General features: G+C 46.8%; 1 protein-coding gene across 3 annotated transcripts in view; it reads right to left on the bottom strand.

The window, feature by feature from the left end:
- ARK2C (arkadia (RNF111) C-terminal like ring finger ubiquitin ligase 2C) overlaps nucleotides 1-10,873 on the bottom strand; it is a 122,135-nt gene extending 111,262 nt beyond the window's left edge. The window contains exons 1-2 of one of the 3 annotated variants that reach the window (XM_061613714.1): nucleotides 10,804-10,873; nucleotides 9,296-9,557 (exon numbers count right to left, since the gene is read on the bottom strand). In XM_061613714.1, coding sequence (XP_061469698.1) covers nucleotides 9,296-9,356 — 61 coding nt within the window. In that variant the 5' untranslated portion in view covers nucleotides 9,357-9,557; nucleotides 10,804-10,873. Of the gene's footprint in view, nucleotides 1-9,295; nucleotides 9,832-10,018; nucleotides 10,040-10,803 lie in introns of those variants that run through there. The other 2 variants (XM_061613719.1, XM_061613729.1) reach the window with 2 other exon arrangements.
- Nucleotides 10,874-14,638: the final 3,765 nt, after the last annotated feature.

The following is a 14,638-nucleotide window of genomic DNA, read 5'->3' as shown; positions in this document are numbered from 1 at the left end:
TCATGGCCTATATCAATGATGTAAATCAGGAAAATGTGCATATATTTGCATAATAATTATTTTCCCCCCCTGCTTATTCTGGAGAAGGACAAAGCCCCATTGATGCACTGATGACCAGTCATCCCCTTCTGCATTTTCCTCAGATATTGCCCAAATATTTGCAAACCATTCCTGGCAATTCCAAGGGTTGGAAAAGCAAGGACTCACTTCTTCCTCTTCTTCTCGTTTTTAAAGAAACACCTAAAAGTTTGGTTGCTTTGAGCTGAACCCAAGATCAAATGCCACATCTGTGTGATGCAGTTGTAGAGTTACAGACTCCTGCTCACAGTACTGAATATAATGAAAAAACCAAGCCACCTCTGGGGTTGAAATGTTAAGAAACCGAAGTCATTTAGGCTGCAATCTTATACACACACTTACCTGTAAGCTGTACTGAACTCAGTGGGACTTACTCCTGAGTAGATGTGCATGGGATTGCACAGTAGAAGCAGCCTCCCAGTCCATTCCTTGGATGACCAACTATGGGAATTTTATGTTTACGATTCGCCTCTCAGGTCCACTGCCTGACCAAGCAGTTCCATTGAACAGAATCAGTGTCCCTTCTTAAAGAACAGTCCAGCACTTAGCATGCCAGATACTCATTTGTTATATTTATTTTTTAAAGAATGAATTCAGGGCACATCACCAGACCACCTTTTGAGTAATCCCTCCTGCGCAGTTGACCCCTAGGGTGACCGTGTGTCATACTTTACTACGCACAGTCCTCTGTTTGAAGGCACCTCCTTTCTGAAGGGCTGCCGAGTCCAGGTCTGGTTCAAAGAGCCGTTAAGTGGGGACATTGAAGAGGGGCCTTGAAGCTTCCTCTCAGCTGTTAGCACCTGGCTAGTGGACTGAGCAGGCAAGCAAATCACCTGGTCAACAGTCTTCCCCATCTGGGTGAACTGCACTTTATTTCTACTGGACCGGGACCTGGGAGGCCAGAGTTCAAATCCCCACTCGACCATTGGGTGACCTTGGGCCAGTCACTGTCTCTCAGCCTAACCTACCTCACAGGGTTGTTGTGAGGATAAGATCGGGAGGGCAAGAATCAGGTTTGTACCCCCCCTTGACCTGCTTGGGGCAATACTACTACTACTAATATTATTAGCAAATGCACGTTTTATGCAAATCTGCTCCCTTTCCCCCCCTTTTTTTTGGCATTGTGTAATTGACCATCAAAAGTCAGATTTAAGATGACCAAGAATCCTGTTTGTAGAGGACTGGCTCCTTCCAACATGGGTATGCTCTGAGTACAATGTGCATACCTGTATCTATCAGACATAACCCAGCCTAGGGTCATGTGCGTGTTGAGCCAGCATGAATTTTAAAAACAACAGCACAATCAAATTATGTTAAAAGGCAACACATAAGCCATGTTGGGAAAACAATTGTGCCAGCTTGCTATGCTGGCCTTTATTTGCTTATGTTGCATTATTTATTCTGCTTTCTAAATGGAGTTTTTTTGAAAGAATATAAAGTACTCTGATGATAAGGTAGCAAAAAGCCTGGAAAGGACATAAAATCAGGCTTAAATTGTCAGCAAGAACAAGAAACAGCAGAGAGAGAGAGAGAGAGAGAGAGAGAGAGAGATCCACTGATACACACACTTACCTGAGAGTAAACTCCATTGAATATGGTGGGACTAACAGTGCAATCCTATCCATGTCTACTCAGAAATAAGTCCCACTGAGTTCAATAGGTCTTACTTCCAGGTAACTGACAGGATTGCAGCCAGAGTATATGTGCATAGGATAACTGCGCTGTTAAGTTTTGTGTTGGTTTCTGAACATATGCCAAACCTGCCCACATTCCCAATCTTCAGCCCTGAGGACTAGCAACGTTTGCGTGTTTAAAATGAAATCTCAGGATGCCAACTTTCTGCAACAGATCCCTGGTTTTGTACTTCCACACTGAACTTACACATGGACAAAAGAATACCCCCAGCAATGCCTTCAATCCCATGAGTGTCATTATCCTGATCAACCATACAAAGTGCTTCTTGGTGACCCACAGGTAGGGGGTTCTGCCCATGCTAAGGCAGCCCATCAGTGCACACCGGTACCCCAGAGAAATACCATATATGAAAGTAATATTGTGTTGAGTATTCACGCCCACAGTAGGGGCAGAGGTTTGTTCTTGTCAAAACATTTTAACGCTTTGTGTCATTGCAACAAAGGGGTAGGTTCCTTTTATGCAGATAGCCTTGCCACAGTGGAACATCCAAGACTTGTGGCAAGTCAGCTGTGGATGCATTCAGTGAATGATGAGCTGTATGGAGGCCTTTGGGTTGTTTAATGGCGAGATGTGGAAAGATACACCTGTGCTCCCGTAAGAATGTGCTTCTGGCGAGACAGGTCAACCGTGGTCCTTTGATGACAAATGACTTAGCATGACTGCCTATTAACCCAACAGGTTTTGCGCCTTATTAGAGCACTGAAACTATCTTCAAGCCGCAGCAAATGAATGGTTTTGATCTGCGTGGGCATTAATCTCTAGGACCAGATCTGGTAGATGGTTATCTGTTGATGCAGTGAAACCGCCGCTCTCTGGACTAAAGCTGGAGTGGGGTAGGAGGGTGGGGGTGGAGGGGAACAGCTGTCACTGTGTTATACATTTCCCTTTGGCCAGAGCTAGGAACCAAATACCTCTGGCGGGGTGGGTGGCTTGCGTTTATGGTTTCTCATTCCCCCAAGGAAACTCAAAATGGTTATTGTGAAGGTGGGCAGAACGACAGAAGGGGGAAAGGGAGGGGGAGGGAATAAAAATCACATCATCAAACGATGGCCAGCCTCATCCTCCCTCCCTCCCCCCTTTGCAAAAGGCATGCATATATATATATATCTACATATATATATATATACACACACACATATATATTCTTTCTTTCTTTCATGCAAGCTAGCACGGCCTGGCTCTTTTTAACGTGTGATAATACTATGAGCATGTGTCACAGCAAACAGCTAAGCTGCCAGATCTGGCATAGGGACAGTGCAAAGAACAAAGGCCTGGAGTGCATACGCTACATTCAGAAGGGGAGGGAGGAAAGGAGGAGTGACGTGTCTTGCGTATGGTCAAACAAGGAGAGATACAATGGCCAAACAATTGACTAAAGATACATGGAAAAGGTGCATGAAGCAGGAAGATGGAGCTAGGAGGAAAGCGGGGGCTGTTTGGCTGCATGTGCCCCTGATGCAGGGAGGCAGGCCTCCTGTGAAGATCCTAATTTTCCCCCCAGTTGGTTTAAAACTCTCTCTATTGGCCTAGTTGTGAATATTCTAACACAAGCTGGGCTCTTTTTTGGGAGGGGGGTTCCCACTTGAAAGGAAATCAGACCCTACAGCCTTTTACTCCCTACCCTAGGTTTTGTTTAAGGGGGACAGAGCTTAGACTTTTGTTGTTTCTTCCTCAATTCTCCTATAGCACGTAAGCAAGGCAAACCAGGTCCTAAGTATTATGTAAGGGTGCCCTTTTACCACTGCTGCATGTTTGGGATATAACCCTCTGCGGCTGCAATCCTGCACATATTTACCTGGGAGTAAGCCCTGCTGAAAACAGTGGGTCTTACTTCCAAGCAGACAGGGATAAGATTGCACTGTAAATGAGCCTGAGATTATTTTGTGGCACCTGCTTTAATATGTGTGTGTGTGTGGTGTGCGTGCATGCGCTACATTATTTGCATGTCTATATACACTCATACACAAAACCAGCTGCCTGAGGCTAAAAGCTGGTTCATTGATAAGCAGAGGGAGAAAGAAGATGGTGCGGATATCTAGTTCAATTCCATTCTTTCCATTCTATCAGAGGCTTGCTAGGATCTTAGACGCAGGTTGTTGGTAACGTATGGCAATGCCAGGGGAATTTTTTTTAACATCTTAGAAAGACATTTGCAACCCATTCATCTTCCCATGCCCACTCCATACACGCCCCTCCAACTGTCTTTCCAAGGTCATCATCGTTAGCTAAGGTTTTTACCGACAGGGCTGAAGACACTTCCTCGAACCAAGAGGGAAGGTTTGTGAAAAGAGGGAGATAGAAAGATCTTCTAAATATCAGTGGCTACTTTGACAATTTAAAAAAACATCTTTTCCATCCCCATCCACTTTTGTGTCATTGTTCACCCTCATTAGCAACCCAGTGTGATGAATAACCTTTCACAGGGATGCAACGTATAGCAAGCGCTTTCTACCTTTTAACGTTTTGGGATTTTTCACCAGTGTGTGACTTTATATGTGTGCCTCTATATATTTTCTTCCTTGACAGTCTGTGGAGCAGCCTTTGCCAACGTGATGCCCTCCTTGGATTACAACTACTGATGCCCAAAACATTTGGAGAATGCCAGGTTGGCGACAGCTGCAGGAATCAAAACAAGAATCTAAATTTTAGGGAGTTCATCTCCATATTGATAAGAGTCATGATAATATAGGATGTGTATCTAGAGAGAGTTGATATTCACAGGCTAATAATGCTTGAAGGCAGGCTTGGGATGAAGAACGTTAAACAGCCCACCCCACCCACTCAACCCAGTATTGATGGCACTCATACCCCAAAAATTTCCATTCACTCAAATGGGGGAGGAGTTGAGGGTGGAAAAGCAGGGGAGGGGGGAGGAATAATCTAAAACAGCAGGGATACAACAATAAATGTGGGTGGGGAACAGCAATAGAAAAAGCACACTAGGTTAATATAGGAAAACTAGTTTCTTTATTGAGAGATTGTATATTAGTATTAGTGGAACTGTGTTGTAACAATGTCGTCATGCACACAATACAAAAGGCAACAGGGCCCACCATGCCGTGGAAGGGCAACAGAACAGAAGCAGCATACAATGAATAGATGTTTCTGGCTACTTGCACATTACATTTCAGCAGGGTATGTCTCTACAGAGAGAGATTTACATTGGAAAACTAGGTAATGTAAAAAAATACAGACCATGCTTCAAGTTTTAGTACAAGAAAAAAGGTGGAAGAAATACACAACCAAAGGATATTCGATACAGAAAAAAATTTACCCACAAAATAAGAACAGGAAGTAAAAAATTCAGCACAGCAGAGAGAAATGTTATCCCTGTTGGATGGAAAACCATTTTGCTAAGGAAGCATTTTGCTTTCTCTGTGGGTTTTTTTTTTTTTGTCTGCTCATTTGTTTATTTTGCTTCCCACACACCCCACACCCAAAAGAGAGATTGGATCCAAATTGCCACCTGGTAGGTGTGCTTCATTGGTGGGGCCCAATGTTTTGGGTCAAATTTATATGCTGTAAAGAAAGACATTGGATCAGCTGGTTTGTAATAGGCAGTTTGTAGGTACTGAGCTTGGTTCAGCTTTCAAGGAAAACAGATGGAGGCCAACTGATGCAAGGGTGCAATTTTGGCCAGGAGAGAGAGAGTATGTGAGTGTGTGTATGTGTGCGTGTGAGAGACACAGAGAGAGAGAGACCGTGTGTGTGTGTGAGAGTGAGAGTGAGTGAGTAAGTGAGTGAGAGAGAGAGAGAGAGAGAGAGAGGAGGACAGGACATGGAGGACAGGGCTATCAATGGCTACTAGCCATGATGGCTGTGCTCTGCCACCCTAGTCAGAGGCAGCATGCTTCTGAAAACCAGTTGCCGGAAGCCTCAGGAGGGGAGAGTGTTCTTGCACTCGGGTCCTGCTTGCGGGCTTCCCCCAGGCACCTGGTTGGCCACTGTGAGAACAGGATGCTGGACTAGATGGGCCACTGGCCTGATCCAGCAGGCTCTTCTTATGTTCTTATGAGAGAGAGAGACCATGTCTGTGTGCCAATGTGCAATTTACAATGTACAAAGATGCATTACACTTTTGTGTGTTGCAAAGCTTGGCCATAATCATAGGGGAGAATGAGTTCACTCACTGATTGGTTTAGTGTCCCCAAATGAAATAAGGTATTCATTCTCAGAGCCTTTTTTCTGATGACAGCTTTTTAAAAAAAATTGCAAGGATTTTGTTTTTCTTCAAGAAATTCAAAACCAAAGGCATTTTGCATGGGAAACCAGGATCCAACATGATAACAGAGGTTAGGGCGGAGATCTGAATGGTGAGGGGTGCATAAGCCCCAAGATTCCGCATCCTCCACACAACTAAAGCAAAATGAATCCACTTAACAGGAATTTACAGTGCAAATGTATTTAGCTAAACAGGATGAAGATACAAAAATGGCGTTATAAAACTAAAGCTATATTGGAAAATGGCCTTTTCTTTTCTTCTAGGCTACTACAATGAAAGCTAAAGAGAAACAGGTTTAAGCATACAGTCCGTCGACCATATTCTTTCGTTTCTTTTCCTTTTCACAGGAAGATTGGTTGTTTAAGACTTCAGTTTTAAGCCTTAGTATCCTCTCTCGGAAAGTCTCGGAGGGCTGTTAAGGACTCTTTTTTTAAAACAGAGCAAATGCCACCTACCCAATACCTTCGTTTCTCAGTGGGTGTGTTCTGCAGCCAATAAAACCCAAAGAGAGGTAAACTCCATTGTTCCTGGTGTTTCTCCCCAGAGGAAAGAATACAACCAATTTTCCCGTTTCCCAGATGACATCTGAATTTGAAATTGCAGCCTGCTGGCTCGTTTTTTTAAGAAGCCATAATCTTGAAGAAGGAGGTCATGATTGCATCATATCGTATTTCGCAGGGAGCATAATTTTGGAAGTGATCAAATGGTGCCATTGTGGATTTTTGGTTCCCCCCCCCTTTTTTCCTTTCTTAAATAATAAATAAATAAATAATCCTTTGCATTTCCAAGTCATGCAAGGATAACTGAGCAGGCGAGAGGGAGGGAGGAAGCCAGCGTTCCAGTTTTAAAATATCATGAGTTTACGCTTCCCCCCAATCCCTCCCAGCCACCCCCTCCCTGGTTTTGCACCACACAGAAAGAGGATACTTCAGCTTAAAATGCCAGTGCGCTCCTCAGATGGATACAGGAAATGGTTAAAGAAGGGGGTGGGGTGTCAACATTAGAGCTAAATGCAGAGGCAGAAAAATACAAGGCACGAGGCAGCAGGTTGACCATTCACTGATCTACACGATGAGGAAACAAAATAAATTTTCAAAAAGAAAGAAAGAAAGATTTGGATCAATGCAAAAATGTCCGTCACCCCATCATCATCACCACCAACACCACACTAGAAGAGGCTGGAATTAAAGAAAACAGAAATGCCACCATGTGCAAAACTAAGCTGTTATGTTATACATGTACAGGGGAGGGAGGGGCAAGGAGTGGGCAAAGGGGGGGAGGCAAGAGCAGTGGAATGAGGGAGGGGTGGGGAGAGCAAAAGCAGAGAGAGGCTAACGCCTGTTTTGCCCAGGTGTCTTGCAGCCTACTTTCACTCCCTCCACATCCTTACCTGTGTTGAACAGAGATCAGAATTTGATGCAGCCTAAGGAGAAAGGGGTGGAGCGAGACCCTTGCAAAACCCCTCAGGTATGGGTAGGATGCCAGCCTTGGATTTCAAGCTCTTTCTGTCTCTTATTCGGGTTTATTAACTGTCTACATCTCACTGATGGATCACATCTGAGTGGAGATGACCATAACGTATTGGCTTACCAGAAAAACTGAATATATTATTTAAGGCTTTGGTGTGTGTGGTTTTTTTAAATTAAACTATTTTATTGTTGATATATTCTAGAGTGTTGATCACCCGCGGGCTGGGAGGGAGGCAGGTGTCGTAGGAATGGAAATTCTATTGTTAAAACTGGAAAGGCTGTTAGGCAAAAAAGAAAAGGGAGGGACCAACCATGACATCTAAATGCATCCTGGATTTGACAGAAAGAAAACAGATGGGATGAAGAAGTGTGAATTAAAGAGAGAGAATAAAAAAGGATAAATCCATTGCCTGTGCCAGGATGTGGGAATGGGTGGGAACAGGGGAATGTGAGGAAAATATGCAGCGGCCATGTACACATCCCATATGATATATATTTTTGGAGGGGGACCATCGCTGTCATTCTAAAACTGGTGCTCACACTCAGGTCAGCCCACTGGGGTGCATCTTGGATCAAAAGACTGCTGTGAATGGGAAGGTGTTCTGGGCTGAGGGTATTGCAAACTGTTCAAATGCCAAAAGAAAGGAAAGGGGTGGGTGGGTTGGAGAGGAAGGGATGGTAGAAAAAATGCACCCCATATCACACCTCAAGAAAAAGAGGGGAGGGGAGAAAGAGGCTTCCAAAAAACCGCTCAGAAGGGGATTAAAATCCATTGGAGAAGCAAATGCAAAAAAGGGGGGGAGCAGTAACGGGTGAACAGAGTTCACAAGGAGGTAGAGGGAGAATGAGACCAACTGGGCTCACATGATGAACTCATAATCTGCGTTTCCTTTTCTAGTGGCTCAAAAAAAAAAAACCCAAAACAACAATTCAGGTATTAACAATTCAGGGTTGTTTTTTTTTTAAATGCACTCTAGCCCCTCACTCTAGCCTTACATCCTAGAGGCATCAACACCCCCCCTCATTCACCCTCACCGCCTAAAGTTCCGTGCAATCTGTCCTACCTATGCAGGGGGCAGTTTGTTCTCTTCCGAGGGAGAAGTCTGCATTTGTCAGGTGGAAAGAGGGGAGGGGGGTTCGCCAGGAGATACAAAATGGAGTTAACTAGACACGGGGAGGGGGCGATTATGTTCTGCATAAAAGGGGGGAGAGATCGCTCTAAAATACAAGCCGAGATTTCTAAAGAATCATCCAAGCTGGTTCTAAATTTAAAAAAAAAAGATCTGTCCACCACTTGAATTCGCCTAAGATTTCCCTTCCTGCCATCCTGGTACCTTTCCCTCCCCACCAAGGGATGTTTTCCCCTGGGTCTCCGCTCTCGCTCGCTCTCACTGGATCCGCCGTGATCTTCCCCTCCTCGCTTCCCATAAAGTCTCTCTCATTTTCCAACCCTCCTGGACTGCTCTTTCTTTCCATCGCTTCGGCATCCCCTTTGCCTCTCATCTTTTTTTCCGGCTCTCTCTCTCCCCCCCCCCGCCCAGTTCACTACAGACGGCTTCCTTTCCTTGAACTTCTTGGCTTCAATCTGAGATGCCCCCTTGCCCCCGATATGCCCCCAGTTTCCTCGGATCTCAGCCCCCCCCCACACACACCCCTCTCCCCTGCCTCTCTGACAACAAGGTAGCCGCGCCATCCGCGGGTTCCCCCCGAACCAGCATCACCATCACGTCGCGATCATTTGGGGGCTCCGGTTCCTTTCCTTTCTCTCTCCGCCCCCCCCAACCGCCAACAACCCCCACCCCAACGAGAAAATGCACAGATAAAGAGATACCTCTGTTTCGCACAGAGCCAAACACTGGAAGAACAAGATAGCCGACGTGCACCAAGACCATCCTGGTCAGCTGCGGGGGTCCTCTTGGGCTGGCACTAGCCCTCGATGGCGGCGACGGTCCTCCTCGTCGGGGGCGGCAGGGCTGCTGTCTGGAGAGGCGGCTGCTCCTGCTGCGGGCTAGGGTAAGACAGATGGCCCATGGAAATGGTTCCTTTCCAAGCCCCTCTATACATTCAAATGTGGAGCTGAGGCTCGCAGCTGCCTGGCACACAAAGAGAAGGGCAGCCAATGGGAGGGAGGCCTTGCGCGGGGCTCGGTTCGCTCCTTCGCCTCCCGCCGCCTCCGCCTCCTCGCCTCCTCCCCTCCCTTGCTGCTCTCTCAGCCCTTGCAGGGAGGAGGCCCAATCAGGAGGGGGCTCGGGATGGGCTGCAGCCGGCCCCGGTATCTCTTTCTCTTCTCCCCTCCCCTCTGCTGTTGGGGAAGCAGCCTCCAAAGAAGGGGATCAGGCCGCAATTGGAGGCAGGGCCTGGAAGGCTGGGCTTAAGCGCACGCCCGGAGGCGAAAGGAACGGAGGCGCGGGGGTGGGGGGTAGAGAGAGAGTGCTACATCGCGCGCGCACGCGCGCACACACACACACACACACACACACACACAAATGACACGGGAGGATGTGGGAACGGGACGCCGAGGGAGGCCTGCGCAGGGCTGCAGGCGCGGGCGTACCCGCGGAGCGGGCAGATGTGCTTGCGCGGAGGAGGCGGGCGAGGGGAAGGCAGATGTGCCGGAGGGAAGCGTTGCCTGTGGACAAGGACGCCGCGCATATTTTAAAAAAATGTGGTTTGGGTCTGCGCCGGAGCAGTTGGGCAGCACGGCCTCTGCCGCTGGGCGACGGCTACGAAGTTCGCGGGAATTCTTGTGACGAAGAACTTCCGAAAAATTGCCCGCGGGGAGAATCCGTTGTTTGCCAATAAACCCGTCACCCCGTGCTGGCCGGAAATGCACCTTCCCCGGCCCTACGCTCCCCTTGGGGCTATTTCTGGGCGCTGCGTTTCACATGCGCGCCCACATGGGCAACATCTCGCCTGTGAGCAGAGCAGCCTGCAAACATGGAACCCCTGCAACGGTGGCGGGCCTTGCTTCTGTGTGCTGTAACCTCAGAAATTGCCGCGTGACTCATCAGCGCGCACAAACACACAATTCAGTGTGCATAGAAACAGGAATCTGCCCTACAAGGAGTCAGACCATTAAACCATCTAGCTCAGTATTGTTTACACTGGCTGGCAGCAGAGGGAGGTCTCCCAACCTTGCATTGAACCGGGGACCTGCAGCATATTAAGCAGATGCTCGAGAGCCAGTGTGGTGTAGTGGTTACAGTGCTGGACTACGACCTGGGAGATCAGGGTTCGAATCCCCACAGAGCCATGAAGCTCACTGGGTGACCTTGGGCCAGTCACTGCCTCTCAGCCTCAGAGAGAGGCAATGGTAACCCCCCTCTGAATACCACTTACCACAAAAACCCTATTCTTAGGGTTGCCATAAGTCGGGATCGACTTGAAGGCTGTCCATTTGCATTTTCTGCCGCTGAGCTATGGCCCTTCGCTATCTGCTTCACTGGTTATCAGTTTGCTTTCAGGCTTCAGTTGAAGGTGCTGGCTGGGAGCCCTACATGGTTTGGGAGCAGAATATCCCAGGAATCACATGCCCTGTGCACCTGCCTCGGACTTTCTATGGCTGAGGACCTCTCCCTTAGCAAAGATAAAGCAGGTGTGTGTTTCCTGAGAGAAACGTGGCACCCAAGGCTTGGAATATCCTCCCAAGAGAGTTTTGTTCAGTTCGCTTTTAGATTGGTGGTTATTTAGATGAACTTTTAGCCAGTGTGGTGTAGTGGTTAAGGTGTTGGACTATGACCTGGGAGACCAGGGTTTGAATCCCCACATAGCCATGAAGCTCACTGGGTGACCTTGGGCCAGTCACTCCCTCCTAGCCTCATGAAAACCCTATTCATAGGGTCACCATAAGTCGGAATCGACGTGAAGGCAGTACATTTACATTTTTTGATTTACTATGTACCTGCTGCGGTTCTTAGCTGCTGGTTGTTTTAACAGTTGAAATTTCACTGTTCCTTATTTTGTTGCAAAGCTGATTTTTTGGAGGGAAAATCTTCACTTTGTGTTAACTGAGTTTATGCAAGCCGCCTTGTTGAAAGGTATAATAATATCGTAAGGAAGGATGACACCTCCTGAAAGTGCACTGAAAGGAACACAAAGTGCAAGATTCATACAGTCAATAAGAACGGTGTTATGGCGAGAGTTTGTCAAGTTGTGTTCCAGGTTACAGAAGCAACTCTTGCTACAGGAAAACCCAAGTAAAGGGTGCCACTGAGAGGAGGAAATATATGAATGTTTTATAATAATATTTAATGTTTCAATAATAATCTTTAATAATATGTTTTAATCATATATTCCAGAAACCTGTTTTCTTCACACATCCCCCAAATTAGGAGACCAGAAACATAAGAGTGTGTGTGTGTGTCTGTGCGCGTGCAGACAAGAAGCTTTTGTAGTAGGGCTTAATTTGAGCCATAGTGTAGCCCCAGAAGATATTTTTCATGGTGGGTGGGTTGTCCTGCACCCTCCCAAGTGCTTTTGCCTGGCTGAAATGAGTCCTTGGATTTGCGGTCATGCTTTTTACCAGGGCTGTGGAGTCGGTACTTCAAACCTTCGACTCCGACTCCTCTATTTTTCTACTCTCTGACTCCAACTCCAGCTCCTCTATTTTTCTACTGTCCGACTCTGACTCCACCCAAAATTGCTTCTTGTCAATCAAAATTTATTTGGAAGTCGGAGTCGGTACATTTCTACTGACTCCGACTCCACCCAAAATTGCTCCCAACTCCGACTCCACAGCCCTGCTTTTTACTTGCCTCGATGGAGGACAGAGAAGCTGGTGCATGCATGGGTGTGTAAAGCTCTGATTTTTACATAACTGGAATGTAGCCTATTCTACAAAGATAAGAGTTGCATCCTTTGCTCCACCCACTTTTGCCTCTTGTTCCCACCCCCTCCACTTGCATGTGGCCCCTGGAAAGTTGTCCAGAAGGGAATATGGCCCTCGGACTGAAAAATGGTTCCCCACCCATACTCTCGAAGATGTGCAATAATAACAAAAAGTGAGATTGCTTCGGATATTGTTCACAGCCCTCTCCCCCTCAGTTACCACTGAAAACCACAATCAACTCACCCACATATGAGATTAGGGGGATGGGCAGGGGTAACATTCATACAGATCTGAAGCCCCTAGTCTCTCCTGTGGGAAATAAGGTGATGACTTTTCTAAACTAAGGGCTGTCAGGTGTTAAGGTTGAATAGATCTACTTTGCTCTTTACTAAAACCCCAAGAGCTGCCAACCAGAGCCCAGGTGCAAAAGACATATCATAGAATTAAAGAACACGGTGCCTAAGAGCTTGTTTTCAGTACCAGACGGAGCTCATAATCCCTCCAGTCCTCATGACCTGTGTTCATTTCAACATAAGGGTTTAAGAAAAGCTCTCCTGGATCAGGGCAAAGGCCCATCTAGTTCAACATCCTCTTCTCACAGTGGCCAACTTGAGTGCAACAGCATTCTCCCCACACTTAACGATTCCCAGCAACTGGTATTCAGAGGAATACTGCCTCTGTGGAGGTAGAGCCGTTGTGGCTAGTAGCCACTGATAGTTTTATTCTTCATAGATTTGTCTAATCCTCTTTTAAAGCCATCCCAGTTGCAGGAGCGAGAGTTCAGAAAAGGACAACAAAAATGATCACGGGGATGTAGCAACTTCCTTATTAGGAAAGGCTGCATGCAGCATTTGGGGCTTTGTTGTTTAGAGAAAAGGTAAGAGGTCACATGATATAAAATTATGCATGGCACGGAGAAAGTGGATATAGAGAAGTTTTTCTCCCTCTTTCATAACACTTGGACTCATGGACATCCTACGAAGGTGAATGTTGGAAGATTCAGGACAGACAAAAGGAAGTACTTCTTCACACAGTGCTTAAACTATGGTATTCGCTCCCACAGGAGGCCGTGATGGCCACCAACTTGGATGGCTTTACAAGAGGATTAGACAAATTCACGGAGGATAAGGCTGTCAGTGGCTACTAGCCATGATGGCTATGCTCTGCCTCACGGCTGGAGACAGTATGCTTCTGAACACCACAGAAACCACAGGTGGGGAGAGTGCTGTTGTGCTCGGGTCCCACTTATGGGCTTCCCAGAGGCATCAGGTTGGCCACTGTGAAAACAGAATGGTGGATTAGATGAGCCGCTGGCCTGATCCAGCAGGGCTCTTCCTATGTTCTTAAGTCCCACCGTTTAATCCAGAGGTTCCCAAACTTTTCTCTCTCCACAGACAATTTGAAAATTGTTGACGGTCTTGGAAAACTACGTAATGCTTTTTCTGCCTGTTGTGGGCGATTGTAATGCACTCTGCCAGATGCTGTATCATTTTAGATTGTATTTTCACTGACACACCGCAGACCACCTGAATGAAACTCACAAACCCCTGGTTTAAACTATGTGCTGCGTGAACAAGTCCTTCCTTTTGTCTGTCCCGAATCTTCCAGTGTTCAGCTTCATGAGGTGGCCCCAGATATCTAGAATTATGAGAGGGGGAGGGAAACTATCCCTATCCAATTTCTCCACACCGTGCATAATTTTATACTCTTCTAAAGTAAACCAAGCACCAACTGTGCTATCAGGTGATCCCCATTCCAGAGCTGTGAGCAGCTTTCAGGGACAGTGCAACTGGATTTAGCTTCCTTGGGACAAGAGTGCACTGGACATTGGTTCTGTTTTGCTTTATTTACAAATATACCTGATATGTGGAGGCAAGGAACAGGCGCTCCTGCAAAGCAGCAGATTTGTGACCCAGAGCCTGCACCCCGAGGTGCTTCACTGTCAGACAACTTACAGCCCAGAAGGGCCAATTGCTGGTGGGTTGTTGTTTTTTCCTCTCCTCGCACAGAGAATCTGCTAAGGCCTTGCCTCACACCCAGCTAGGGTTGCCAGGTTCATGGCCTGAGACTGATCCTGTATCTTTAGGAGAAGAGAAAGCCCAGCCTCCAAGAGGTCTTCTGTATAAATAATGGGAAAGGGAGAATTCCACCTTGTGGCTTTTCCCATTACAGTGTTGCAAGAACACCTGCACTTGGCTGACTTTCTGTTCTCCTAAAGATACAGGATTAGTCTCAGGCCCTGAACCTGGCAACCCTACACCTAGCCCATCCTGGTAAATTGTCCCTGAAGGAAACATAAATGTTCTTTTGAAGAACCCAGACTCTAACTGGGCATCTCTTTAGACA

The sequence above is a fragment of the Rhineura floridana genome, chromosome 1, assembly GCF_030035675.1.
Source record: "Rhineura floridana isolate rRhiFlo1 chromosome 1, rRhiFlo1.hap2, whole genome shotgun sequence".
Taxonomy (NCBI): domain Eukaryota; kingdom Metazoa; phylum Chordata; class Lepidosauria; order Squamata; family Rhineuridae; genus Rhineura; species Rhineura floridana.
This window is presented reverse-complemented; position numbering and strand designations above follow the sequence as displayed.